The sequence below is a fragment of the Equus quagga genome, chromosome 12 (assembly GCF_021613505.1).
Source record: "Equus quagga isolate Etosha38 chromosome 12, UCLA_HA_Equagga_1.0, whole genome shotgun sequence".
NCBI classification, from domain to species: Eukaryota; Metazoa; Chordata; class Mammalia; order Perissodactyla; family Equidae; genus Equus; species Equus quagga.
This window is the reverse complement of record NC_060278.1, coordinates 72,688,941-72,716,796: the sequence shown is the minus strand read 5'-3', so window position 1 is coordinate 72,716,796 and position 27,856 is coordinate 72,688,941. Positions and strand designations below refer to the sequence as shown.

Genomic DNA, 27,856 nt, shown 5'->3' with positions numbered 1-27,856 from the left:
TGGTCAGCAGCTTTCCCACCAGCTGTATCTCTTTGTGGGGAGGAGATGGTCCAGGTGCTTGTCCTTGACGGTGTCTGTCTCCATGGAGCATAGTGGATTCTGGAGCTAGGAAGCCAGAGAGTAAGCTGGGAATGAGTGTTTTGGTTTTAACCCCATATATGCTGGGTTTAGTGTGGGGAAACTGATATCAGGGTCGATATCAGAAACGCAACAAATTTGGGGAGGGGTTACCAAACTTCTAAATTCTAGGTCACCCCACTCTCGTGGTAGAGTCCACCGGTACTGGATTTTCAGAACAAGGACAGATTAGTATTACCCAGAATCAAGCCAGCTCTTTGGACCAGTGCCTTGACCTGAAGCAATTGGTGGAGGAATAAAACGATACGATGGCCTGGCTCTGGTTAACACACATTTGAATTTGCTTTGATGTAAGACTTATGTTTCCAATATAACATTTTGGTTGCCCACTATTTCCTGGGTCTTAAAATCCTTGAGTAGTCCAGTTTCTTTGGTCTTTCTAAACTTCATCGAACTCCAGTGAAATCTGTAATTTTTACTACAAGGTCGAGAAGCCGACTGTATATGGTCTGGAACCATTTCCCAATCCTTTCACTTCTTTCCGTCATATTTGCCCACGAAGAGGAGAGCTAGAGATTATCTGGTAAAACCCATCCTGACGGGGCAGTTAGAGCATTGACAATCCTCGTGGACTCACATCTCCTCCCACTTTCACATCTTGCAGTTCCTGAGGCAGCAGCCACCCACTCGCTCCCCAGTCACCTGGCGCACCTGGCCCTATAGGCCACGCCCTCCGGTCCTCCTTCTGCGGAGAAGCCGAGGAAAAGCCCCAGCTGCCTCGCGCTCCTCCCAGGTGCCCGCTCCACGCTCCGCCCCCGTCGCCAGGCCGTTTCCAGCCCCCTCGCGCCTTGGCTCCGCCCCCTCCAGCTCCCTAACGTCCTCGGCGTCGGGCCCGAGCCTGCGCCTGCGCGTGCGCCCTGGGGCCGAAGTCGGGGCGCGCGGTGGCTGGAACGCGGAGAGCGGCGGGCGGTGCAGCCAATGGGAGGCGGCGTTGGCTAGCGGCTGGGAGGCGGGGCCTGCGCGCTGTTAGGTTAGCGCGAGGCGTGACCTAGTTGACAGGCTCTGAGGTGCTGCTGTGGCGGCGACCGCGGGGCTGAGGCGGGTGGGAGCCGACGCCGAGCGCGGGCTTAGGGAGGAGGGCGGCGACTGGAGATCGGCGAGCGGCGCGGGACGCGGAGCCTCTTTCACTTTTTCCCTCCCGAGTGCCCCCTCCCACCCCTCCCACTCCTCACACACCCTGTTTGCCCGTGAGCCTGGGGAACTTGCAGCTTAAAGCCAGCCACCCCCACGGCAACATGTACCCCAGCAACAAGAAGAAAAAGGTGTGGAGAGAGGAGAAAGGTAACCGGCCCGTCGAGTCCTGGGGGGCGGGTGGGGGTGGGGTGGGGTGGGGGCGGGGGGTCAGGGCTCGGTGTGCCGCGGCGCCCTCCGCCCGAGCTCGCGCCCGCCGGCCGGTGCCGCCTCCCTCGCGGCTCCGTGTGTACACACGGCCGCTCGCCCCGGCGTGCACGCGCCGCCCCCGGGCACCTGCAGCTCGCGCACGTGTAGGCGCACGCCCCTCTCCGCCGCCCGCCGCGCCCGGTCACCTTCTCCCCAGGCGGGGCCGCCCTCGCCCTGCTCGCGGCGTGGACCCTGCGCGGCAACCCCCCGCCGTGGCACAACTTCCTCAGGCCCCCCCACCCCGTCTTCGGACCCCAGCTGGGACTTTCGCACGCCTGGCCGGGGAGTCCCAGGGACACTTGCCCACCGGCGGGCACAGCGGCTACTGCTGCGCCTTTGCGCCCCGCCTGACCCTCGTCTCTCCACTGCTGGCCTCTGTCCCTCCCACCCCCCAGCTGGCAGAGCGTCCCACCTTCAGGTGTTTAACCCGATCTAGTCCTCTCCTTCTGCGCAGCAGTGTGGCTTTTGAAACCTGGAACTCCAGGGGAAACCCAAAACGAGCGTCTTGTCCGTGAGGATAGGTGCCTTCAGAGAAGTCTGAATGGGCTTTTCTCTCTGCAGTGTTTCTCCACATTCCATCCCTATTCATAGTCTGAAGTTGCTCAGAGCAAGATTGTGAGACTGATGCCCCTGTGAATGAACCCATCCCTGAATTTTGTGCACGTCAAGGTTTATCCAGATCAGCTAGATTGACTGGCACTGATTGCTCTAAGACGCAGAAGTGTGCAGTCCAGTCCTCCTCTCTCACTCGGGCATCATAGTTAGATAATATTCTTAGGTAAACTGGAGTCTCTGGAGTTTTTTCTTTCTTCGTTTCACATCTTTTTCTTTTTATTCTTTAGCTTTGTACAGAAACTTAGCAAAAACTGCTTGCCTCGCTACTGGTAAGATAGACGTGTGTCAGGGGTGAGTCGAATGAGGTAGTGCAAATCTCCTAAATATCCATTCTTTTTGCAGGAAGGGGTGACTAGATTAAAAGTTGATTTCCTTCATAATAGCTCCTTAAAACCTCTAGATTTTTGCTGCAAGTGCTGGCTTTTATAAACAGGAAGGCCAAACAGTGGAGATGAGAAAGGGAATGAATGTAGAAAATGAATCCTCTAAAGAGGGACTGCTTCAGACAATGCCTGAGGAGGGATTTTTTTTTTAATTAAATACTGGGAAGATTTAACGTAACAACTGAACAACCCAATTAAAATGGTCTTTAAAATATTGAAAGATTAGATTGTATGTCAGTTATGTTTTAATTATGAGCATATATAGAACTAAAAATTCTAATATCACAAAACACGCTGTTGAGAATAATGGCCTGATGTATAAAGTAATATAGTTTTGCTTTGTTTTTGCAGTAGCAGTTACTTTAGTTTCAGCACACTTTCACAAAGATTTACCTTGTAAGCATTGAAAGATCATTTATGCCTGTTTTTATTGGTGGTCTTGAAATGTATGCTTTGTGTTATTGAAAATAATGAAGGCAAAGTAGTAGAAGATGTGCGGATTGTTTTCATGATGAAATTATAGTGATTACTTAAGAACTATTTTTCTGTCATAATAGATCATGTTCCTAAAGTAACAATGTTATAATGGTTCCTTCCATTTAACATCTGCACAGTTGGACTATGACAAGCAGGCATTTTTGAATCTTTAATGTCTTGATTTTTTTTCTTCTTTTGCTTCTAATAATAGGGAAAAATATAACCAAACTAATATTTTCTGAATACAGTAGCAAATGCACAAAGAAGGCATTTAACAAAGTAAATTTTTCTTGTCCAAAACTAACCTATTTTTGTATGAAGTTTGATGTTAAAGGGAAAAGTTATTGTGCCTTGAAGACTTTAATGTATGTCCAAATGTCATATCATGATGTCTGTTTTTGGAATATTTAATATTTAAAAAATATCTGTTATGCCATCAAGAAGGAGCTAAGGATTTCCAGTACAGTAGTTAGTATTAAAGAAGTTAGTGGGCTGCATGACCTTTTTCCTTTCGTCGCACTGGAGAGCATGGTATTGTATTTTTGCAGCTGATAGTTAAATCTAAAGGAAGGTTTACCCACTCACTGCAATGTCAAGGCATTCTATAAACATAGCTTTAACTCAGTATACCATTTAATAAATAGGTCAACCTGGTTCACAGAGAAGATTCATTGCAAAGGTGAAGCATTCTTTAAGGAATAGTTTTGTGTAATGCCAAAGAAACTATATGTGTCTATGGCCCTCAGTTATGTTTCATTGTTTAAGCAAATAACTGAGGCGTTCTCAAGTCTACATATGTTAGATAAACATTGATCTAGTATTTTGAGCCCTAATTCAAAACTACTTAATGTGTGTGATCAAGTACTGAAACTTAAATTATCTCGTTTGTTTGTCGTATTGTTGATATTGTTTTTGTTGTAAGTGTCCACACTTAAACTTTTAAATGGAATGACAGCGGCCGGGTTGTGTTCCCATATGTACCTTCTGACATTTACAAAAACTACAAGTTGCATCATGATAAATCTTTCATCCTGATCAGTGGTATTATAGTATTTCCACATTAGTGAACTGAACTTTTTTAGTAGTTCTTTGCTAAGTGCTAATCTTCCCTTTTCCTCTTCTGTGTGATTATTTCAAATTTACTATTCCCTTCAAGCTTCCTATTTCATTAACATCCTATCCTCCTCTGCATAACAGATGACATTGCCTTTTAATTCACGGGGAAAATACATGTCAGATAATATGGAACAAATAGTCTCATTTGTTTGTTTCTTTACATGTCCTTTGTCCTTTCAGCTTTGTTCCTATCTTAGAGGAAGCACTTTTATTTGTGGTTTCTAAGATTAACTCTCTGCTTGTGCTCTTTTTCTCATTTCGTGTATTCTTTGAGCTCTTGTGCCATCATTTATTCCCTTTATAGTATGTTGAATTTCTGAGCCTTAAGGTTCCTCTTCTCAGCCTGTAACAATGCTCAAGTCTTTTCTACCCTAAAGTAGTGTTCCTTTCACAGGGCTTCACCTTGGAGTTGCTGTTCTCACTTTCCTTCTTTTCTTCAGTCCCTCATAATCTCCTGGATCTCAGTTATACTCATGTAACTAATGTTCCTAAAGTCATTCAGTAATGACAGTGAGGATGGTACTAATATAGTTACCATTTGAGTCCTGTTTGTGTGCTTGGCACTATTTTAAGTACCTTAACATAGGTTATGTCATTTAATTCTCAAAACACCCCTATGAGGTAGTATACTGTAGAGTCAAGACCTTTGAACACCTTTTGCCTGAGTTTGAATCCTAGTTATACTACTTACTAGCTCTGGAACTTTAGGTAAGTTATTCAACCTCTCTGTTTTAGTTGCGTCATCTGTAAATTGGGAGTAATACCTACCAACCTACCTCAAAGAGAAACTGAGACATAAAGAGATTAAGTAATCAAGATCACATAGATTTGCATCATTTGAGGTTAGAACCCAGACAGCTCTTGTTAACCGTTTTGTTCTCTTTTCAGTGCTGTTGTTGACCCAGTTGATAAAACCAGTGGCTTATTAATTTTTATTCTTCCTGATCTTCCTATAGCAGTTGACAATATTTTTCCTCTTTTACTTATTAAAGCTCTTTTCTCAGTTGGTTTCCACATCACTGAGACCTTGATTCACCTTGTACCCCCAGTGACATCTAAATTTTATTTCATTTTTCCCCTGCTTGTGTCCACTCCCTAAATGTTGTTTTTTTTTTAAAGATTTTATTTTTTCCTTTTTTTCCCCAAAGTCCCCCGGTACATAGTTGTATAGTCTTCGTTCTGGGTCCTTCTAGTTGTGGCATGTGGGACGCTGCCTCAGCGTGGTTTGATGAGCAGTGCCATGTCCGCGCCCAGGATTCGAACCAACGAAACATTGGGCTGCCTGCAGCGGAGTGCAGGAACTTAACCACTCGGCCACGGGGCCAGCCCCTAAATGTTGTTTTTTTGAAGTTTGGTCCTTTCCTTTACCTTTCCGCAAGAACTTCCTGTAGGACTAGAAGTTTTGGTTATAATTTCCAAAATCTCTAGGCTAGACCTCTCTCCTGAGTTCCACATTTTTGATTTCAACTTGAATGCCCTGTAGGCATCTTAAATTCAATACAGTGTTGATCCTTGAGTATTGTAGTATTGTGATTTGAATATGTCATCTCTGATTAAAATACATAGTCCCCCCTAATCCAGGGAAGATACCTTCCTAAACTCCCTGTGGATGCCTGAAACTCGGATAGTACCAAAACCAGTATTATGTTTTTTCCTATATATACATAGATATCTATGATAAAGTTTAATTTATAAGTTAGGCACAGAAAAGAGATTAACAATAATAACTAATAATAAAATAGAACAATTATAACAATATACTATAATAAAAGTTATTGTACATCTTAGCAACCTCGGCATACCATTTTTTTCTTTCCTTAAGTTGAGAACTTTCACCTTTTCACTTGAAGCAAGCATTTTAGGGCTCCTCTTTGGCTTATCCAAATTACTAACATGACTACTCTTGTGCTTTGGGGCCATTATTAAGTAAAATAAGGTTACTTGAACAGAGGCACTGCGTTAACATAATAGTCGATCTGATAACTGAGGTGGCTACTAAGTGACTAACAGGCAGGTGGCTTATGCAGTGTTGATGTGCTGGACAAAGGGGTGATTTGTGTCCCTGGTAAGATTTCATCAAGCTGCTCAGAATGGCACACAACTTAAAACTTATAAATTGTTTATCACTGGAATTTTCCATTTAATATTTTCGGACCGTGGTTGACCTTGGGTAACTGAAACTGAGGAAAATGAAACTGCAGATTAGGGAGGACTACGGTATCTGTCTTTTTTTTTTGGTCTCCTAATGTGGCTGAAGAAAAGCCAGTTATAGGAGCAGGGAAAAATGCTGGCTCCCCATTTTTTGTTCACTTGTGCTTATATTAATACTTTCTGCAGTTTATTTCTGTGAAAGAATCTTTAAAAGTCATTATTTTATGAAAGTTAGATTACCTAAAACTAGATACTGTCCTTAAGTCCATTCACCTAAGCTACAATACTGTATCATGTAATATACTGAAAGACAATTGGAGAGTGAGAGTACAACTATCAATCTTAAACTTTGTGGAGACCTTTGGTAAAATGTATGATACTTGACTGCTGGCACACAGAATGAGTGAGGATGCCAATGTCATTTTATATATTGAATGCTAGTAAATCTTAATTTCTTTCTTATTTCTTTAGATTAAAAATAAATTAATTTCTTACTGTTTTTTCGTGTATCCTAGTAGATTGTTTTATGCACCTTCTGGGATATGCATAATCAACTTTGAATATTAGTGGTTTACTTTATAGGATAAAGGTTAAACTGCTCAGCGTGGTATACAAGTTCCTATACATTTTCATTTTAACTTATGTTTCCAGTTACTTTTCACTTCTGTGGCCACGTCCCTCCTCATAGCATATCTTACAGCTTCATTAAACCATTCATATCTCCTTATCTTTGTTTATATTGCATTATTAGTCTGAAATATCCTTACTTCTTGCCTCTTCATGACAGAATTCTACCTATCCTTTAGGAACCAGCATACACATCACCCCTTTTGGGGAGCGTTTTCTGAGAAGGTAGTATAGTATAGTGGCTAATAGCATAGGCTGCCGTTTCTGACTAATGGAGGTATCTGACTGGATTTTAATGGAAAGCTCTCTTGCTTTGGACAAACTGCTGAATTTTGATATGCTTCATTTCCTTATCTGCAAAATAGGGATACTACTGTCAATTTTGCTGAGTTGTTGGGAAGATTATTTCAATGAGATTAGACATGTGAAGTACCTGGCCCACAGTGAGTTCTTCATAAATGACATCACCTATGATTAATTCTAAGATGCATTTTTAAAATATATTACTCTTATAATCAAGATCTATATTTAAAATATTGTTTATATCACTTCCGAAAAGCTATTATTAAATTGAAACTACACTTTTATTGTTGATGGCATTATAGAATTAAGGAAATATCTTTATGGCTTCCTTTCTTGTGCTCTTAGTATTTGTATTTTATTTATGTAGCTATTATTTTGTATCTTTTCCATTTCCTCCTTTGTCTTGTGAACTCCTCAAGGTTAAGGACCATGTTTGTACCTGCAGTATATAAACGTATCGCCTGGCACTAGTAGACTGTCAATAGATGTTGATTGAAAGAGTTTACTTATTTTTGGACTATCACAAGAGAGTCTTCCTCATCAAACAATGATGTTTTTCTTCCTATTAATGTGGTATTAATTTGACACCTTTTAAAACTCAAATATGGGGTCATTAGATTTGCATTTTGCTGTTCCTTAAGTTCACATCAATTCTTTGGTTAGTTTAACATAGTTAATATTTAAATTATAAAATAATTCTTGAACTTAAAAGTTAAATACAAATAGAGATTCTGCTTTTATTTTGCAAGAACGTTTACTGAAGATGACCTTAGAGGAGAGACGCAAAGAATACATAAGGGACTATGTTCCCCTGACTACCATCCTGTCGTGGAAGGAGGAGATGAAGGGCAGGAGCCAAAATGATGGTAAGTTTCTCAGAACGTTTTTCAGGGAGATACTTTTTGCATTTATTTATAACTTTTGCAGGACAGTTGTTGACAGAAATGAATAACTGGCATTCAATAAAGAGATGACATTTTTGCTATTTGAAATAATTGCTTGGTTGTCATTTAATTGTTTTTAGCAATCTATTATGTGTTATTTAAATTTAGGAAATTATATTAACATAATTCATTTTCTGAAATGTACTTTTGAAAACTATTCTGCGATAGTTCTTGGAGCAAATGATGTTTTGAGTTTTTTTCGATCAGGTTCATTTATATCGAATTTCTTCGTTATTTTAGGAGTTGGATACAGTTGAAAGAGAATGTATTAGGAAGAATAGGGAAAAACTAAATAGCATTTCATATAATTTTATGGAATATTTATTTTGTACATTGTGGTATTATGTGTACATATAAAGTATTTGTATGACAAAATTTACTCTCCAAGTGTTTATGATTTGATGAGGATCTAAATTGCTTGAGGGAAAATATATGTGTTAGAATATAAATGAAATTTTAGGTATTAAAAGGTACATGGGAAACATTCTAAAAATAATAGATTTAACGGATGTTTAATATATTTATCTTTGAATTGACACTCAGTGGTGTTAATGGTCTGGATGTGAAGTTTAGAAGAAACAGAGTGCTTTTTAGGTACTTAGCAATTGAAAAGGAAAGTTAACTTTATGAAGGGGACTTGGAACATGCTAGTTTCACAGGTTGCGATCTTAGATTGATGGAATTATACAGGATACTATGGGCCCAGAACAAGAATACACCAGCGTGGAATTCCTATGGACAAAATCCGTGAGAAACATCAGCCAAATTAGGCTTTGGTGTCTGTAAAGAGAACATGTTTATCTGAGTGTTTGGGCTTTAGACAGAATTTTGTTTTTCTGGGAAGGCAGAGCATGTGGGTTCTTTTAGACCTTACTCTGCCTGGAAACGTGTGACCTTGGGCAAGTGGAGTAGTGGCTCTACCCCAAGTTCTTTGGGGTCATTGGACAAGCTGATTGGGGTGTATACATCTGACTTGCTTGCCCAGTATCTTCAGTAAATGCAAGTTTTAATAATGATGTAATTGAAGACATCATTGAAAGAGAAAGGTCTTGCTGTGTAATGGAAAGAATACAGAGCTACATGTCAAAAGGACAGAATTCTGGGACTTGTCTGACTTAGGGCCATGAGCCTCTTTATATTTGGGTCTGTTATTTCTTCTTTTGTTTATAAGAAACTGGTATTGAATACTTGAGTTCCATTTTTTCATGGCTAGTAAATCTCTCTTTTTCTAGTGCTTCATTCATCTGATTGTCTTTCTTGGTCACTGTTTTAGCTGGTCAGTTTTCTAAGGATGCAGTACATGATGTTACTTCTTTTTCTCTGAAAAACAAATTTTACCTCCTGAGATAGAGGTAGATTTCTGTTGCTACTAGAACAGTTAACAAAGCAGCAGTGATACCCAGGCTGCATAGCCCAATGTTGAGTCTGCTCACCTCTGCATAGAGGCTCAGTCTTTCTGTAGGCTGCTTCTATTTGAATATTCAGCACATAACAGTGTAGAGTTGAACTGGTTTTTTAGAGAACTCAGAGTTGGATGTTTTCAGAGGTATCACATACCAAAATATGTCCCCCAAATCAGAAAAGATACCTTGAATAACATCTGACATTGTTATTCCCTAACAAGATCCTGTGTATTTAATCCTGTCTCCCAATATAAGCTTTATAAGTGGCTTACAACTGCTCTATAAGTGCTTTATAGGTGCTTACAACTGTGTATTTCAGTCTTTTCCTTCATGCTTTTTTGAATGTGAAAGTCCTTCATAGGGAACTAGGTAATGTGATCAAAATTGTATTTCTATTAAACAATGTTTTGTTCTTTCCATCTAATGTTACTTGCTCCTCTCTATTGTGACCTAGAAATTGGTGATTGGCCTCTTCTTTTTTCATGAAAAAGAATGGGTTATTCAGTAAGTAATATCTCTTAATTTCTTTACATAATACATATCTTTAGTAAGTGCTTTCTTCCAGTGTTACCTATACAGTGCTTAGTTACACTAAAGTATTTATAATCAAGAGAGTTTCAGCATTTTAACAGTTTGAAAGATCCTTTAAAAATATAAATTAAGAAAAACATGATAAGGACAACTCTAAATATATTTTTATATTTTGTTTTGAAATGTTTAAGCCACTGCTTGTAAATGTATATGTATATAAGTAGGTATTGATATTTATAATAGTTTAATTTTTAAGTATGAGATTTCCAACTAAGTTTTAAAAGAGGTCTATAGTTCTTTGTCACATAGTTTCTTATTTGTAGGAAATGAACACTATTTATTGGGCTAGCACAATATACCAATTTTAGATTTAGTAATCTATCATTTTTACCTATGTTTTCATAGAAGGCAATTTTGACCTTTATATCCATAATTACTAGGAAAGTTCTCAAGCTGTTGTTTTTAAATTTTTTTCTTAGTTTGCTCAGGTTTCTTTTACTTTAAATGTTTCTTGTTATTATGTTGTAGTAGAAAGTTAAATAAAAAGGAGGGAAACAGCCAAATGTGTTTGTCGTAATTTTAATTTTAAGCTGTCCTAACAAATGGAAACCAAAATTTTTCAAACAATATATAATCAGTGTTTGTGTAGAAAGGAGGAAGCAAGTAGATAATATTTTTACTTTGACTTAACTACTTGGTAATATCGGAAAGCTATGGCTTAGAAGAGGAAACAGTGGAGATGATTACCAAAAAAGCCCATTTACTTACTGTTCATGTTCATATTTCTCAACTACTGTTAGTAAATCTCTGGAATTATATACTTATAATTACTTCTTCCTCTGTATTAATAATTATAAAGTAATTCATTTATCAGTTACTCTGTTGTAGGGAGTTTTAAAGAGCTGCTCTCCTATTATACTGTCTGGAATAATGCGTCATGTGTAGGTGTGCTCAAAATCAGTATATTAAATAAGAATACCTTGGGTTAACAGTCTACAAAGGACAATTCTTTTATTTTTTTTTTCAGATTTTAAAATGAGCATTTAAAAACGTATATAAAAATAGAGTAGTATAATGAACCTATATGTACCCATCACCCAGTTTCAGCAGTTAATACATAGCCAGTTTTAATCTGTGCCAGTGCTCCCTGCACCTTTCTCTCAGACTCTTTTGAAGCCATTCCTGTATGTCATATCAGTTTATCTGTAAAGATATGTATCTGTGCGTATGTATTTATCTTTAAAAGATAGGGACACATTTTTGTTATAATATAACTGCAATGCTATCATCGCACCTAAAAATTAATGATTCTTTAATATAATTAAATATCCAATTTGTATTCACGTTTTTCCTGTTGTCTCATAAAGGTTTTTGAGTTTTTGTAGTTTCCTTGAGTCAAGATTTAAAAAAAGTCCACATATTACGTTTAATTGATATATTTTTTAAGTTACTTTCAATCATTAGTTCCTTCTAATTAGTCCTTCCTTCCATTAGTCCTTTCCCCGTCTTGTAATTTATTTGATGAATGAAGTAGCTTATTAGTCTTACAGAATTTTTCACATTTTGGGATTTGCTGACTGTATCTTTGTGGTGTCATTTACCATATTCCTCTGACCTCTGTGTTTCTAAGGAGCTGGTAGTTAAATCCAGGGGCTTGATCAGACTTGAGTTTAATTTCTTTTGAAGGAATACTTTATAGATTATTGTACTTTCCTTTGCATAATATCATAAGGTACATAATTTCTGGTTATTTCTGTCTGTGGTGATAAGACTGATCACTAGGTTCAAGTATTGTCAGTCTAATCTATCCATTGTAAAGTTTCCTATCAACTTTTCACCTAATGGTTTTAGCAGCCATTAATGACCATTGCTTAGATCCATTATTTTATTGGGGGTTGCAAAATAAGGTTATTCTAATTTTATCATTCCTTCTTTATTTATGGGTTGGATTTCTATAAAGAATTTTCTCTTATGAACTTTTTTGTTTTCATGCAGTACAGTTTATAGAGAAAAGGCAGAATAAATGCTAGTTTTCCTCTTATTTACCAGTTTTCAGATTGAGTTGGTTCCCTGAAATCCTCCAAAGCTAACCAACGAGTTCTTTCTTTTTAATGTTTGACTGTCATTTTGAATCTTTCTCTCTCCTCCTCACACGTATGTTAAATGGGAATGCTTCACTGGTTAACAGTCTACAAAGGATTGCATATGTGTGTGCACCTGCATTTAAAATATAGTTTCCATACAAATACATAAAATTACTAAACTGTAGTGCTAGCATATAGTAGAAAGACAAAGATAAATATAGATATATAGATGGTTGGATGGATGGATGTGATAGAAAGATGGCATTGCTTCTTTGTATAGACAAAAATTCAGTTCCCAGGTGTAACTGATATGTATTCTCTTCTTTGCTACTTCCACACTGAAGTTCTACTAGAACACCACTCAGAGAAGCAGTGTTGTTACTCTCTTTTGGTGGAGCAAAGCATTGGCAAAGGCTCTGCCATGCTTATGCTAATTTTCTCTTGCTAGTTGGTATCAGAGAAAATAGTTACAGCTGTAAATTTAGATTGACTTTGAGTCATTACTTTTAATGTTTATATGGAAAAGCAATGGAGGATAAATAAAATAATAAGTGATAAAGATGAGTTAGGTGAAAACTATAAAGTTATGTTCTCGTGTCTCATCTATGACAAAATATTTTTAAAAATGGGTCTTTTAGAAAGAAACTTCATATTTCATATCTTCTGTATGTTATATTCAAATCTGATTTATAGACCATTTGAAAACATTTAACTAGAAAATGTCTTGAATTGTGAAGTCTTTGTAAGCCTGAATTTTTATTTTTTCAGGTGTATGGAAATACTTTGCGATGTGTAGATTGACTAGAGGCATGTGCATAGACTTTTGTTTCTTTCATATTAAAAGTATTAGCATGGTTAGAAGTGCAACATTATTTGCTCTCTTTTTCATTAGAACTAATTTCTGCTCTTAAATTATTTCCACAAGAGGTGATGGTTGACTAGAGAAATAAAAGTTAAGTCCAAACTCCTGAATCTCTCAGTCACTTTGAGATCTTATTTCAATGTAGTTATTGAATTTTGTTATATTTTACGTATGTCCCAAGTTGACTGTTGATATTTAGAAATCATCAAAATTTATCTTAATCATTTTTCAATCCCAATGCATAGTCCAGTGTTTTTATCCTTAGTAAATTTATGATAACTATTTTTTGAATGTCAATATCTTTATTAATCACTAGGAATGAGGAAATAAGAATATAGTTATTTATGCTACTGAATGTTACATAGAGAGGGATGAGGGGCCATAATGGTAAAGGGACTTCAAAAAATTTTAATAACTGTGATAAGGTGGCACTGCTTCAGATTTTTTAACTATATCAACTACATTATCTTATTAAATATTTGATGTTAGTTGGAGGACAGACCACAATTTAGAATGAATGAACAGTTAGGAAAGTAGTATTTTAAACAGATAGAATTCAGTAGGGATACAGAAATTGGAAAGGAATATTTCCTATTTAATCTTTTGGTATTGATTCCTTTTTATATTGTATTCAGTTTGAGCACTGTACTTTAAAATAATCTCTGGAAGCAGAAGGCTCAGAGCAAAACATCTAGCTTCTTAGTTACAAATCTTTTATTTTGAGTGGGTGGTGGTGTATTTCCTCCCATCTTATATGATCTTAAAATTAATTAAAGAAATAGAAATCTCTGTTTGCCTTGTCAGACCACTGTGACTTATTCTTTAAAACTTTGTGAAGCTTCCGTTACCTGCAAAGATGTTGCGCAAGTAGAACTTATATTAGAAACAGACATTTTTCACTTTAGAAAAATGTGTTCCTTTCCTTAGAGCATTTATATCAGTTTGTTTTTATGTACTCAATCATAGAATTGTCTGATCAGGGTCTATGGCCTTGTGAGACAGTAATTACCATGAAATTAGAGACTGTTGTCTTAACTCTCCTTTGTATCCCCGGCATAGTGCTTGGTACACGTAGATACTTAGTAAATATTTGTTGTGTGAATTGAATAAGTGATAAAATATTTGCCTGATGGTATTTTCATACATTATTTCCTTTCTTCTCACCTTTTCTTCACTGTATTGTAAAGATTCACATGGGAATGGCAGGCTTAGAAATTAAGCCAGATGTTTTTTAACGTAGTTTCTGTACTATATAGGTCTCTATTAAGTTTTAAACGTTAGATAGCCCAATGATAAATTTCAGTAAAGATCTTACTGAACCATTACATATATATTTAACTAGTTGAGACAAGGATGAGTACTCATCAGCAATGTATATTCTTATTTATAGTACTTAGTAACTAAATATATGAAATATATGAAATTATGTAGGGATTCATGGTTCACTGTGTGGTTTTGTTTTCTTTCTCTGCCTTTATTTCACTCTTGGTCCTTTTAACTACTTTCAAAGATTATTTTAACAACACATAATTAAGTTTTTTGTGCATTGTAATCTGTACCATCAAGTACTATGTAAATTTCCTTGTATTTAAGCTTATTTTTAAAATAATGTAAAAATAAAAACCAAGTATCTCTGATTTCTTGATATATATAAAGATGACTTGATGTTGAGATCACAACATGAAAAGTTCTTTTATCTATTTTGTAAGTCTGTAACTTCCCCACAGATTCTACTAGTTTTGTTTTTAACCTGTTAAATCAGTTATACTAGTAAATATGGATTTTACTTAAATACATTTTGGTCAGTACAGATGGATACTTTGAGATGGGTTAAAGATTGATGATGGCCAAAGCCAACCTTTTCCTTTCTTTTCCTCCCCCCTCCCCCCGTTTGTCTTTATATATGAAAGAGTCTGTAAAGTCTTCTCCTCTGAAATATTTAGTTACTGAATTTTCATATAAGTATTCAAAACAAGGATTTAAATACAATTTACTGTTTTATCTAATCCTTAGAACCAAGTTGAGAATTACTGATGAAACAAATAACAAAATAGAGATAATAAATACAGTTCAGCAAAAGTCTGTTTGCCTGACCATATGCATGTCAGGGCAGAAGATATATGTGCCTTCAGAGGTTTGGAAATATTGAGGTTTAGTTTAGTCTATCTCTAGGACAAGCCATGGATTTCAGCTTGCTAGTCATTCCTAGAGATTGGCTTAGAGTATATTCAGTTTTTCAAGAATCCAGACTATCCCAACATACAGGGGATTCTCCCATCAGGGTTAGATTTGAGATTGTGTCTGCCATATGAAAATAAAGAGTTAGAGGTTAGAGATATTCCAGACTTTATACTTCTTTTGTATTAGGGATTCTGTTGGGGTAAAAACTTTCAGGGGTTCTTTTTGGGGGGTCATGTAAGTTGAGGCTTAATGGTAAATACCCATCAGACATGTAGTAATGGGAGTGATTTCCATGATTTAGGTATATTTAACAAACATTATTTGGATGGCACTTAACAAAGGGGATATGTTTTGAGAAGTGTGTTGTCAGGTGATTTTGTCATTTTGTGAACATGATAGAGTGTATGTACTTACGCAAACCTACTACACACCTAGGCTATATAGTACTAATCTTATGGGACCATCATTGTCTATGTGGTCTGTTGGTCTGTTGTTGGCTGAAACGTCATTATGTGGCCCATGACTGTACAGTCAGCCCTCCATATCTGTGGGTTCCACCTCTGTGGATTCAGTCAACCATAGAGCCAAAGACCTATGATGGTTGGGTCTGTTCTGAACACGTACAGATTTTTCTTCTTGTCTTCATTCCCTAAACCATACAACAGCTATTTAATAGCATTTATGTTGTATTAGGTATTATAAGTAATCTGTAGATGATTTAAAGTATACGAGACAATATTTGTAGGTTATATGCAAATAGTAGGCATCTGTGGATTTTGGTATCGAAGGAGGGGTCCTGGAACCAATGCCCTGTGGATACTGAGGGATGACTCTTTATATATCTTCCATGTTAATTCTTGGAATGCAAAGGTTTGAGATTAAACGTGTGGCATCAAATCCTAATTCTGCTATTAGGTACCCTAGACAGAGAACCTGTGACCTTCCTAAATTTATCTCTTCGTATATTAGTTACCACATAGGAGCTGTTTATTTCTCCTTCTGAAAGTTGTCATGAGAATTGAGAGAGTACATCAGCGGGCATAGATAGCTCCAAAGCTCTCTCTTCTGCTTCTAGAATGCACCTTCCTCTCACATGAAACTTCTTATGGTGCTGTATTCACTACTCCTACTCACATCTATGTTCTTAGCCAATGTGTAATATAGATTTTTTTTCTGTGCCTGTAACTGTAATTACACGTGCAGTTTGTTTAAATTTAGACTGCTTTTGAAGGTAGAAACTGTGAGTGCTTGCTGAAGTTTTATTTTATATTGTCTAATGGAGATCCTTGTGTATGTACCCATTTAGTAGTTTGTGGTAAGCATACTAAGTAGAGTTACAACTGGTCAAGGAAAATTTTTTTAAGACAGTTGGTTATTTGGAACCATCAGGAACTGTTTTTTTATTTCCTCTGTGAGTATTTGTATGTTTTTTAAGAAATTTGAAATTTATACCATCAGATTTGAGAGGAAAGAGGGCATCTAAAACAGACAATACTTTATGAATTATAGGCTAATTTTAATTTTTTCTGGTGAGGAAGATTGGCCCTGAGCTAACACCTGTTGCCAATCTTCCTCTTTTTGCTTGAGGAAGAGGGGCACTGAGCTAAGGTCTGTGCCCATCCTCCTCTATTTTGTATGTTGATCCCTGCTGCAGCATGGCTTGATGAGTGGTGCAAGTCTGCACCCGGGATCTGAGCCCATAAACCTGGGCCGCTGAAGTTGAATGTGCAGAACTTAACCACTACGCCACTGGGCTGGCCCCCAAGAGGCTAATATATTTTAATTTTTAACTTTTTTGTTGTTATTTAGCACTTAAATAACAGGCTAATAAAAAATCTCTGGTTTTCTCTGTATGTGAATTCTAATGTCATTGAAAGGGGAAAAATTGTATAAGAAGAGTTGAATGAACAACTTTCACATACTAAGGGAATAGCATAATTCATACGTCAGAGGAGATGACGTTTTTTGTTGAGGAAAATATCTTGAGCCTTTGAGGATATGAGAAGTCTGGAAAGAGAAGACGAAAACAGAAGTTTTGGGTTTCTTGGGCAGCCTGGGAGAGAGATGTGAAGGATGTAGGAATGAAAGGAGGAAATGTGAGGAAGGATGATGGAGAGCAAGGAGCTTCAGCAGCATGGCAGGAAGTTAGGCCCCATTTTTTTCTTTTTTTTTTGAGGAAGATCATCTCTGAGCTAACATCTGCCACCAGTCCTCCTCTTTTATTTTTTTTGCTGAGGAAGATTGGCCCTGAGCTAACATCTGTGCCCATCTTCCTCTGTTTTTTATGCTATTTTATATGTGGGACGCCTGCCACAGCATGGCTTGGTAAGTGGTGTGCAGGTCTGCACGCAGGATCCGAACTGGTGAACCCCAGGCTGCCAAAATAGAATGCGTGAACTTAACTGCTATGCCACCAGGCCAGCCCCAAGAAAACTTTTAAGTACTATTAGTTGCTTCTGAATGGATTGGACTCTGACAGTGCATTTTCTGTCACTGGAATTATTCAGAAAGGTTCTGAATGAAAATCAGACATTGTAAAAGCACTTCCTTCACTGGGCCGTAATTGATCAAGATGTTGTTTAATGTGTCTCTCTATTGAGATTCTTATTCTAAAATAATTTAATTTTGTGTAAGTGGTCTTCCCTTTTCTGATCCATAATGGTGTAATTTATCAGTACCTTCTGTTGGTGATTGGAAAACCAGTGATCTTTTTCTTTAATGTAAGACAGACAACTAAATGCAGATCACAGCTCTGTTTCTAATTAAGTGATTAAACACACTAAGCCAAAGCATTCTTTGAAACACTGATTGGCACAGGGGGAAAATAAATTCAAGGAGTACTTTTTTCTTTGCAGATTTCACTGCAAAATATTGTAACCTGATTTTCCTGGAGGCACAGGAGAATTCTAATTGTTGGTTCTCTCAGGGTTTAGTTGGTGTAAGGGCCCCCTGTGAATTTTATTTTTAATTAAAAAAACAAAAAAGTCTTCTGGAAATGACCCTCCTTCCTTCCCTCCTTTCCTTCTTTTTGTTGTAACATAGCACTTGTGGCCAGACTCTTTGGAATTATCAATACTTAAACAGCTAAATAAGGAGTTTTCTGATCTTTCCTGTTAATGGCTCAAATGGGCATTACCAAGATTGTACACTTTTGGGGAGCAAATTAAATAGATCAAGGACAGCCAACTTTTAGGAAGAGAGATAGGAATAGATATATCTGTTTCTTGTTTTCTTCTTCATACCCAAATCTAGATGTCAAGTTATCTGAGATTTACTTTTACCGAAAAGTGACATAGTGAGTATAACACTCCCAATTTAGTTTTGGCCATACATATAGCTCCTGCCTGAGATTTTGAAGACTGACTGTATTCATGGAATGCTATACTGGGTGAATATGTTTTTCATGGTAACAGAAACATTGAGATTAAAACATGTCTTTTTTCTAAATAGGGTTTTACTGTTATTCTAGATATTTCATTCATCTCTCTCTGTGAGAGAAACCTTTCTATATTTCTCTGGTACTCTTTATGACATGCTATATGAAGTACTTTTTATTTAAAAGTAAATATGTAGTATCTCGGTGTGCATATGGATTGGACCCTATTACTTTGATGGTGAAAAATTGCTTAAGTGCTTTGACATCTGAAATGCCGACAAATTAATGTTAGCAACTTACTTAAGGCTTTGTAATTACTTCTTAAAATGAGTTCTAATTAGTTATAATAGCATTTCCTTTAAATGTTATTTGTATTAAAAAATTATTTTAAAAGGATTTATTAAAACTAATGATAAGTGAAATTTTTATTGTAGGCATTAATTTGTATTGTGATATGATATAAAAGAGACTGCTAGAGGTGGTCACTACTATACATTTATATATTTGTGTATTTATATTTTGTTGTATTTTTATAAAACAAAGGAATACATTAAATCATGGTCATTATAAAGCACTTAAAAGGTATAAAAACATATAGAGTTAAAAAATGATAGTTTCCCCTTTCCCAAACACTGAATCCCAAACAGATAAATACTGTTAACATTTTAGTGATTATCTTTCTGGACCTTTATGCATGTTTTAGTTTATTTTTATTTAATGCAACAATGTGTCAGGCATTGTTCTAAACATTAGCAAACAGTAGGGAGTTTTTATGAAGACCTAAAAACTCTAAGAAGTAAGTAATAAGTTATGGAGAACTGAAGTTAAGAGAGAGAGATTAACTAATTGTATGGTTAACCAAGCCATTTTGGCAAGAGTCTTTGCTCTTAATCCTGCTGCCTCTTATGCTTTTACAAATACTCTACTGTACGTGTACACATATATAGTATCTTGTTAGTTTTTAATGTAAAAACTAACATTATATATATATGTTGCTTTGGAGCTTGCTTTTTCCCATTTAAAACTCTATTTTGACATTTCCTTCTTTTTCTTTAAACGGCTATATGTTTTACAAGAATTTGTTTACCATAAATTATTTTATCCTTATTGGACAATAGGCTTTTTCCACAATTGCAAACAAGATTATGATGAGTATGTTTGTAATCCTTGTGTATATGTCTGAGGAGTTCTGTGAGATGGATTCCTAAAGGTGGAATTGTTGGGTCACAGGCAGTGCACATTTGAAATTTTGGTAGAACTGTCAAATCACGTTCCAAAATGGCTGAAGTAGTTTCTGTATATATCAACATTGATGAATAACTGTTTTCTCATAACTCAGCCAATAAAAGGTGCCATTAATTCCTGAAATGTTGCCACTCTTTGCAGTTGTGATTTGTATTTCTTTACAATTTCTTATTTATTAGCCATTTGGATTTCTTATTTGAATTATCTGTACAAAACTTTTGCACATTTTTCTATTGGATTGCCTGTTTTTGTATTTTAACTTTGTAAATTTTGCAATAGTTTTTTGAAAGTTTGTTGTTGAGGGGCCAGCCTGGTGGTGCAATGGTTAAGTTGCACGTTCCCCTTTGGCGGGCCAGGGTTTGCTGGTTTGGATCCTGGGTGTGAACATGGCACCGCTTGGCAAGCCATGCTGTGGCAGGCGTCCCACATATAAAGTAGAGGAAGATGGGCATGGATGTTAGCTCAGGGCCAGTCTTCCTCAGCAAAAAAAAGAGGAGGATTGGCAGCAGATGTTAGTTCAGGGCTAATCTTCCTCAAAAAAAAAAAATGAAAAAAGAATTTGTTGTTGAACGCTTTGAGGATTAAAAGTACAGACTTGAACCAGCCAGGCTGAATACTTGGCCTCTGCCACTTCTTTGAGAAGGTTGCTTAATCTCTGTACCTTAATTTCTTTATTTGTGAAACAAGGTTAGTGATAGTATGTCTCAAGATATTATTGTGAGGGTTAAATAAATTAGTAATTATAAACAGCATAGAACAGTGTCTAATCCTTAGTAAGTGATCTCTGAGTACTAGCTTTTGTAACAATTATTATTATTGTCATTCATGCTATCTTGTTATTAGAAAAATTTTAACATTTTGGTCACATCTGCTAGTGATTTTTTTTTAATGTCTTGTGCATTTTAGGTTTCACTAAATTAAAACTTGCCTCATTCCAGTGTTTATAAAAAGAAAGTACCTTTTTAGTTTCTTAAAAAGCTTAGTTTATTTTTACTTTAGCTTTGTAATCTGTATGGAATTTCTTTTTGTATGATAGGAGGTAGATGGTCTTAGATTTTTCCCCCCGTGGATATCTAGTTATCTCGCTGATATTATTGTAATCATGTACTAAAATTTCCATGTGTGCAGGAATCTGTTTCTGGACTGTTCATTCTGTTTCATTGATACATTTGTGATCTGTTTATCAATTCTTGTGTCAGTATGACATGGTTATAGTTACTATAGTTTCTTTATATATATATATATATATTTTTTTTTTTAAAGATTGGCACCTGAGCTAACAACTGTTGCCCATCTTTTATTTTCTTCCTGCGTTTTCTCCCCAAAACCCCCTGGTACATAGTTGTATATTCCTAGTTGTGGGTCCTTCTAGTTGTGGCATGTGGCATGCTGCCTCACTGTGGCCTGATGTGCGGTGCCATGTCCACACCCAGGATCCAAATCAGTGAAACCCTGGGCCGCTGCAGCAGAGAGCACGAACTTAACCACTCGGCCATGGGGCCAGCCCTTCTTTATATATTTTTGATAATTTGTTTGGGAAAAATCCGTGCTCATCCTTTTTCACAATTTTCATGGTTGTTTTTTTGAGGAAGATTAGCCCTGAGCTAACATCTGCTGCCAATCCTCCTCTTTTTGCTGAGGAAGGCTGGCCCTGAGCTAACATCCGTGCCCATCTTCCTCTACTTTATATGTGGGACGCCTACCACAGCATGGCTTGACAAGCAATGCGTAGGTCTGCACCGGAGATTCGAACTGGCGAACCCTGGGCTGCCGAAGCAGAACATGGGAACTTAACCACTGTGTCACCAGGCTGGCCCCTGATGATTGTTTTGATGCACTTTTTCAGAGTGATTTTAAATTCTATATTCATAGAATTTTCATAGAGTTCTATTCATATTCTAATAAAAACATCTTCTAGGACTTTGAAAGGGTTGAAAACTTTACAGTGTTGAATATTGTTGTCCAAGAATATATCTCTCCAAAAAATGAATAATCTTGAAACATGCACCTGGGGAGAGTCAAACAGTACAGAAGACCAGAAAATGAAAAATAAGTCTTTCTCTCTGGCTCACTCCCCAAATCTGTAACCACTTTTAGTGGTTCATGTATATTCTAACATAGATACAGAGAAGAGATTGGTGGTTACAATAGGGGAAGGGGTGTGGGGGAGGGTGAAACGGGTAAAGGGGGTCAGTTGTATGGTGATGGTTGGAAACTAGATTTTGGTGGTGAGTAGGCTGTAGTGTATAGTGTATAGAAGTCGAATTATTATGTTGTACATGTGAAACTTACATAAACCAATGTTAGCTCAATAAAAAAAATAGTTCATCCATGTTCTAGAAAATGTTTGCATTTATAAAAATATGTATTCAGAACTCTCCCATCCTTTTCTTTTATATACAGAGAGGATCATGCTCTAATACTATTCTTTGTATCTTTTATTTTTTTTTGACCTCATAATCTATCATGGAAATCCTTCCATAAGAAATTTTAATGTTGTACTTCATTTATTTTTAAGTTTCATATTCTATCATTGTATGGAGTGTTATGATTTTATTTAATCACTCCCTGATTGATGGCCATTTTGATTATATCAACTTTTATTTTTGCTGGTATAGCTAATATTTTACAGAATGTCTTTGTGTATTTATCTTTGTAGACTTCTATATGTTTATATCGTAAGAATAATTTCTAGCCATGGAATTGCTAGGTCAAAAGATTCAATGTTTTCAATTAAGAGTTAGTTTCCACTTTAAATATGTTGAAGCATTACTATATTCCCACTTTTAGTGTATGCAAATGCATATTTTCTAACACCAACCCTGGATTTTATCAACTGCAGTTTGTTTTTGCCACTCTGATTGTTTTGCTGTTTTTTAAATCCAGAGTGTGAGGTTGAACCTATTTTAATATGTTCATTAGCAATTTGTTTTTCTGTTTATTAGTGCCATAACAAGGACTAAAATTTATTAAGCAGTTAACTGTAGGCCAAATACTAAGTTGAATGCATGTTCATTTAATGAATTATTTCCTCACATCATTTGCTCATTTTAAAAGATGATTTCTTTTTATTACTCTCCTAAGAGTTCCTTTTACATTAAGGAAATTACTGTTAATTATAAGTATTGCAGATTTTTTTGTTTCACCTATGGTCTGTTTTTAATGATTGTGTATGTATTTTATACACAGTATTATATTTTTATGTAGTCAGATAACGTTTTGTAATTTTCTTCATCTTAGTTTTGTCAATTTTGGTTATGCTTATTGCTAGATATTTAATCAATTAAAAAAATTATGAATTGGATCTTTATTCATATTGAATTTTCTCATTGATTATTGGTGAGGTATAGGAAAGTGTGTTGATTTTTGAATACTGATTTGGGATTTTGTTATTAGTCACAGCCTTTTAAGAGATGCTCTTGGATTTTCTAGGTAGACAATAAATTCTTCTGCAAATGATATTCTTATAGCGTCTTAGTATTTGTGCCTCTTATTTCTTTTCCTTTGGCTAAAGTCACTAGTACAGTGTCAAGTAGTAGTGCTCTTAGCAGGCTTTCCTGCCTTGTTCTTGACTTGCCTGAAATTTATTTATGTATTAATTAACAGGATAGCAATCTCATCTTTTAAGGGCACTTATTTTGAGGGAAAGTAGTCTACCTAGTAAGTGGACATTACCTTGAAGGTTAAGAGACTTAACTTTTACTTCAGTATGTGTACTTGTGCAAACATTTTATTCTCAACTCTTCCATTTATATAGTAAGGATAATTATTAATCTGTAATGTAAAATTACTTTAAGGAAGTTACTGAACATATATAAAGTATCATTGTAGTCAGCCTATAAAAGCATCGTTCTATGACAGGTTGCCGTTTATTGTTACTTTTAAGTACTTATTGATATTTCACACTGGGGCGTGAATGACTTCTGAGTTATGGAAAGTGTTTTGCTCTGAATTTTTGGTCACTCTTATTGTGGATCTTAAAAGTAATTTGTATTTTTCATGGGTATAATATAGTGAAAACATATTCAAACTTTTCATTTCTTTCCTGTCAGCTCTTAAATTCATTATTCAGGAAAATAGAGGGGTAAAGTAGTGCAGATAAACAAAAAATGGTTAATCACAATCTCATTTTTGAAGTGCATCATTCAGATTGCCAACAGGGAGTCAGTAATGAACAAGACGTGGTTTCTGCCTCTGAATTCTATATGATGTTTAAGAGTCTTGTCTTCTCAGCTGAGATTTACTGAGACTAATATTTTAATAGCCTCCAGTTTCTAGCATAATAACTGTAATTTGTTGGGTTCTCAGTAAAATTTTACTTAACATATTTAATGTTTATGAAAAATATTCAGAATCTGATTCAAATTCTGTTAAGATTCAGAATACAGAGACTGATTCAGTAGGATTAGAATTAGGGCCCAGGAACATATCCTATAAACAAGCACTTCAGAGTATTTTCCTGTGGTTCTTCCCCATAAGTACCAAAAAATTTTTCTGAATAGAGATTTTCATTGTATCTCATAAAAAATCAGTTTTGCAGAGAGAGTTTCAGTGTCATTTTCAATGCCTTAGTAATGTAACTTTGCCTTTTACTTTAGACCAGCTTTTCATTTAAGAGGAATCTGTAATGTAGCACAAGTGTGTGGGTGGGCTCTTGGTATTCACTTAGTAAATATTTGTTGATTAATTAACATTGATAATTTGCAATAATTGTAGAATTAGCTATTAATTTACTAATCCAATGACTCATTTTAAGTTTATGATTTTTAATATATTTTTTTAAAAAAATTTTTAAAAAAATTGGTCGTTTTTCTCCTTGAGATCCTTGTCATGGCTTTAGAGTTTAAAAAAGTTAAGTGTTTCATATGAGGCCTAAAATATTTTTTTAATGAACAATGTCTAATCTTTATTTTAAAGAGTATTGCACATGAGTAGCTGGTTATATTCTAAGGTAGCTTGAGATACATAAGAGCCTTTTGTATATTATTATATCATACACTCCTAAATATGAACAAATTATGACCCATAGAAACATGATTGCAAGTTTGTAGAATCTACTAATTTTGGCATCATTAATTTGGTCAAAATAGAAGTGACGATAGGACTTTCATCTGTTATAAGGTTTCTATAAAAATTCTATAGGAAAATTTTATTTTAGTAAATATTTTAATTGATGCATAGGATCAGTTGCTTTCTACTTGTTTCTGTCTTATTCCTTTCTTTCTTCCATTGTATTTCTATTCTTATCTTAAAATGTAAGTTAAAAAAAAGTGAGTTGTGGGGCCAGCTGGTGTCATAGTGGTTAAGTTCGTGTGCTCTGCTTCCGTGGCCCAGGTTTGCTGGTTCGGATTCCAGGCACTGACCTACACACTGCTCATCAAGCCATGCTCTGGCAGCATCCCACATGGAAAAGAGGAAGATTGGTACACATGTTAGCTCAGTGACAGTCTTCCTCAAGCAAAAAGAGGAAGATTGACAACAGATGATAGCTCAGGGCCAAAAAAAAAAAGAAAAAAAGTGACTTGTAAGAGTTAGAAAAACATTTTCACGAAGTCCTATTGAGTCATTAATAAAAGCTCCTTTCATGGAATCATATAACTGATACTAAATATGTTTCACATGATGAGCATTTAAATATTTAATTTATTTGATAATTTTAATAAGAGATACAGTTTCTTGATTGAGCTTTGCCTAGCTTCAAGGAACAGATATTTTATTTCTGAATTTAAATCAGTGATATTGCTAATCTGTGGGAACAGACCACCTGTGTTTATCTGAGGGGTGAGGGGTGGAAGTTAGTAACGATAGAATAAGAATTATTTGAGGTTAATGATAAGGGAAACAAACATTCCCTTGGAATTTAGGAAAGATTCTTCTTCTTTTTTTTAAACAGATACTTATAAAGTGCTTCATATGTGCCAGACGTAGTTATCAGTGCTTTACAAATGTTAATTTATGTAATCATCACAACCACCCCATGGACTAGGTATGGCTATTATCTCTTTATACAAATGAGGAAACTGAGGCACACAGTTAGCTTGCCCAAGGTCACACTGCTGTTGAGTGGCAAAGTCTGAATTTGAACTCGGGCTTCTGACTTTACATCCTCTTCACCTACCTTCTGTTAATGCTGCCTTTTGTTTCCCAAAAGCGTTACTGATGTGTTTGTGTTACATGCTTACTACTAATTATATTTTATTTTTGGAAAGATGTATTTTATGGTGTGTGTTAATTTTTTATGGATTATAGTTCATAATGCTGTGATGTTTGTTTTTAATTTAAAACATAAGCAACTATTAGAAAAGGTAAAGTTGTTGTGGATTGTGAAGAAGGCAGCTTTGTCTCCTCAAGTTGATGTGTAATGAATACTGCTTTACACCGTTTAAAAAAATTGTTCACATTTCTTTGTAATTCTACTTGTGTTCCAAATTTGCACTTCAGAGCTATTGAAAGTTAAAAAAAATCTGCTTTTTTAAATTTTTTTTTTTTACCAGTCACCATTGTTTTAAGTTAGTAGGCTAGACCACATATTGAACATAAACTCCTTTTTGCGACTTTGAGCAGCATGCTGTGTCAACTTATTTCTTATACTGGAGTGCTAAGGTATCTACGGGTTTTTACCAGGGAGTATGTGAAGCTACACAATAAAAGTATTACTTTTTTTAGAGCACCATTTCTACTAAAAGATTGGTGGGGGTGGAGTATTAAGTAATTTAGTTGCTCAGAATTTAAGAAGTCTTTTATGTTGATACTAAATGATTCTCAAGATAAGAGGCAAAGAATTTCCCAGTAATGGTCTCTATCCTAGAGATCCTGAGGCATGTATCAGTTCATTCTGTGAAAAGGTTTCAGGAGTACGTGATTGTATTTGAAATCAGTTGGTGCTCTTGGAAAATTGTGAAATTGGTGAACTAACCAACATAAAATGATGGTCAGTAAAGTTGAGAAAGAGCCCTTACTTTATCAGTCAGTAAGTTGCTGGAGTATCAATATACCAAGAGGTTAATCAATAATCTTTGCTGGGCTACTGAAGAGAATCATATTATCAAAGACACATCTTGTTTTAAATCTTGGAAATATCTTAATGCTTTCTTGGCTTTTATTTAAGCAAGCCCACTTTTAAATAAATCCTAAGTAAAATTAGTATAAAAAAGATAATTTTGAGATTAATTTATGAGAGGGTTGAACATGATATTCCTTTAAATAGCTTGTTTTTTCAGTTCATTATATTCACACTGTTCAGGCCTGCATATAAATAAAGCAAGGAACACTGATAGTCCGTAGATGTTTAGTTTTTTAATATAAAACATTGTGGTGAAAGAGTAAAAGGATATACATTTGAAAACCCTTATAGCCAGTGTTTTGTTTTGTTCTTTAAATACCTAATACGTTTGGGTATAAGCAATATTGATAGAATTGGTTTTAATTTCATTTTCAATACTGAGATTAGGGCTTGAATCTGCCACTTACTTTTTATTAGTATGATCATTAAAACATTAATCATTTGACTTGTAGAGTGACATGAACGTGTTCTTAGTGTATCCAGATGGAAATTGTGGCTCAAGGCTTTTTTACTTAAGTGACTTAAGGAAGAAGGTGGGGGTGAGGTGGTGGGGTGGGGGATGGGGAACCTTTTAATACAGTAATTATGGGGATAGCAAATTAAATAGTTTGCATGCTGTTCTGAAGTGTATTTTCTATGTGGAATTTGCCATCTGATAGTAGAGAAAAACACGTATAAAACATTTTCTCTGTGCAGAAAATTAAATCAGAAAAAATATACTTTGTTCTTTTGGTTTTACTGCCATTTAGACTTGACTGAAGAAAAATAGCAGTTGGTAGAATTGGCATACTTCTCAGGTTTTCAGATTCTAAATTTCTTGATTGTTTGCTATATTTGTTCATTCAAGCATGTTTACCTTATCTGTAAAACTGTAGATTGTGACTTTTTTATGAATTGGCCAATTACTTTTATAATAAAGAATATACTTAAAACATAAATTGTTCATGATAAAAGAAAAAATCCTAACTTCTGTCTTC

The 27,856-nt window shown here is 35.8% G+C and overlaps 1 protein-coding gene across 4 annotated transcripts in view; it reads left to right on the top strand.

The window, feature by feature from the left end:
- The first annotated feature begins 1,162 nt into the window (after nt 1–1,162).
- Nucleotides 1,163–27,856, top strand: part of MACROD2 (mono-ADP ribosylhydrolase 2) — a 1,871,078-nt gene continuing 1,844,384 nt past the window's right edge. For all 4 annotated transcript variants that reach the window (XM_046678763.1, XM_046678762.1, XM_046678761.1 and 1 more), the window contains exons 1-2: nt 1,163–1,419; nt 7,940–8,056. In XM_046678763.1, the coding sequence (XP_046534719.1) occupies nt 1,374–1,419; nt 7,940–8,056 (163 nt within the window). In that variant the 5' untranslated portion in view covers nt 1,163–1,373. The remainder of the gene's footprint in view (nt 1,420–7,939; nt 8,057–27,856) is intronic.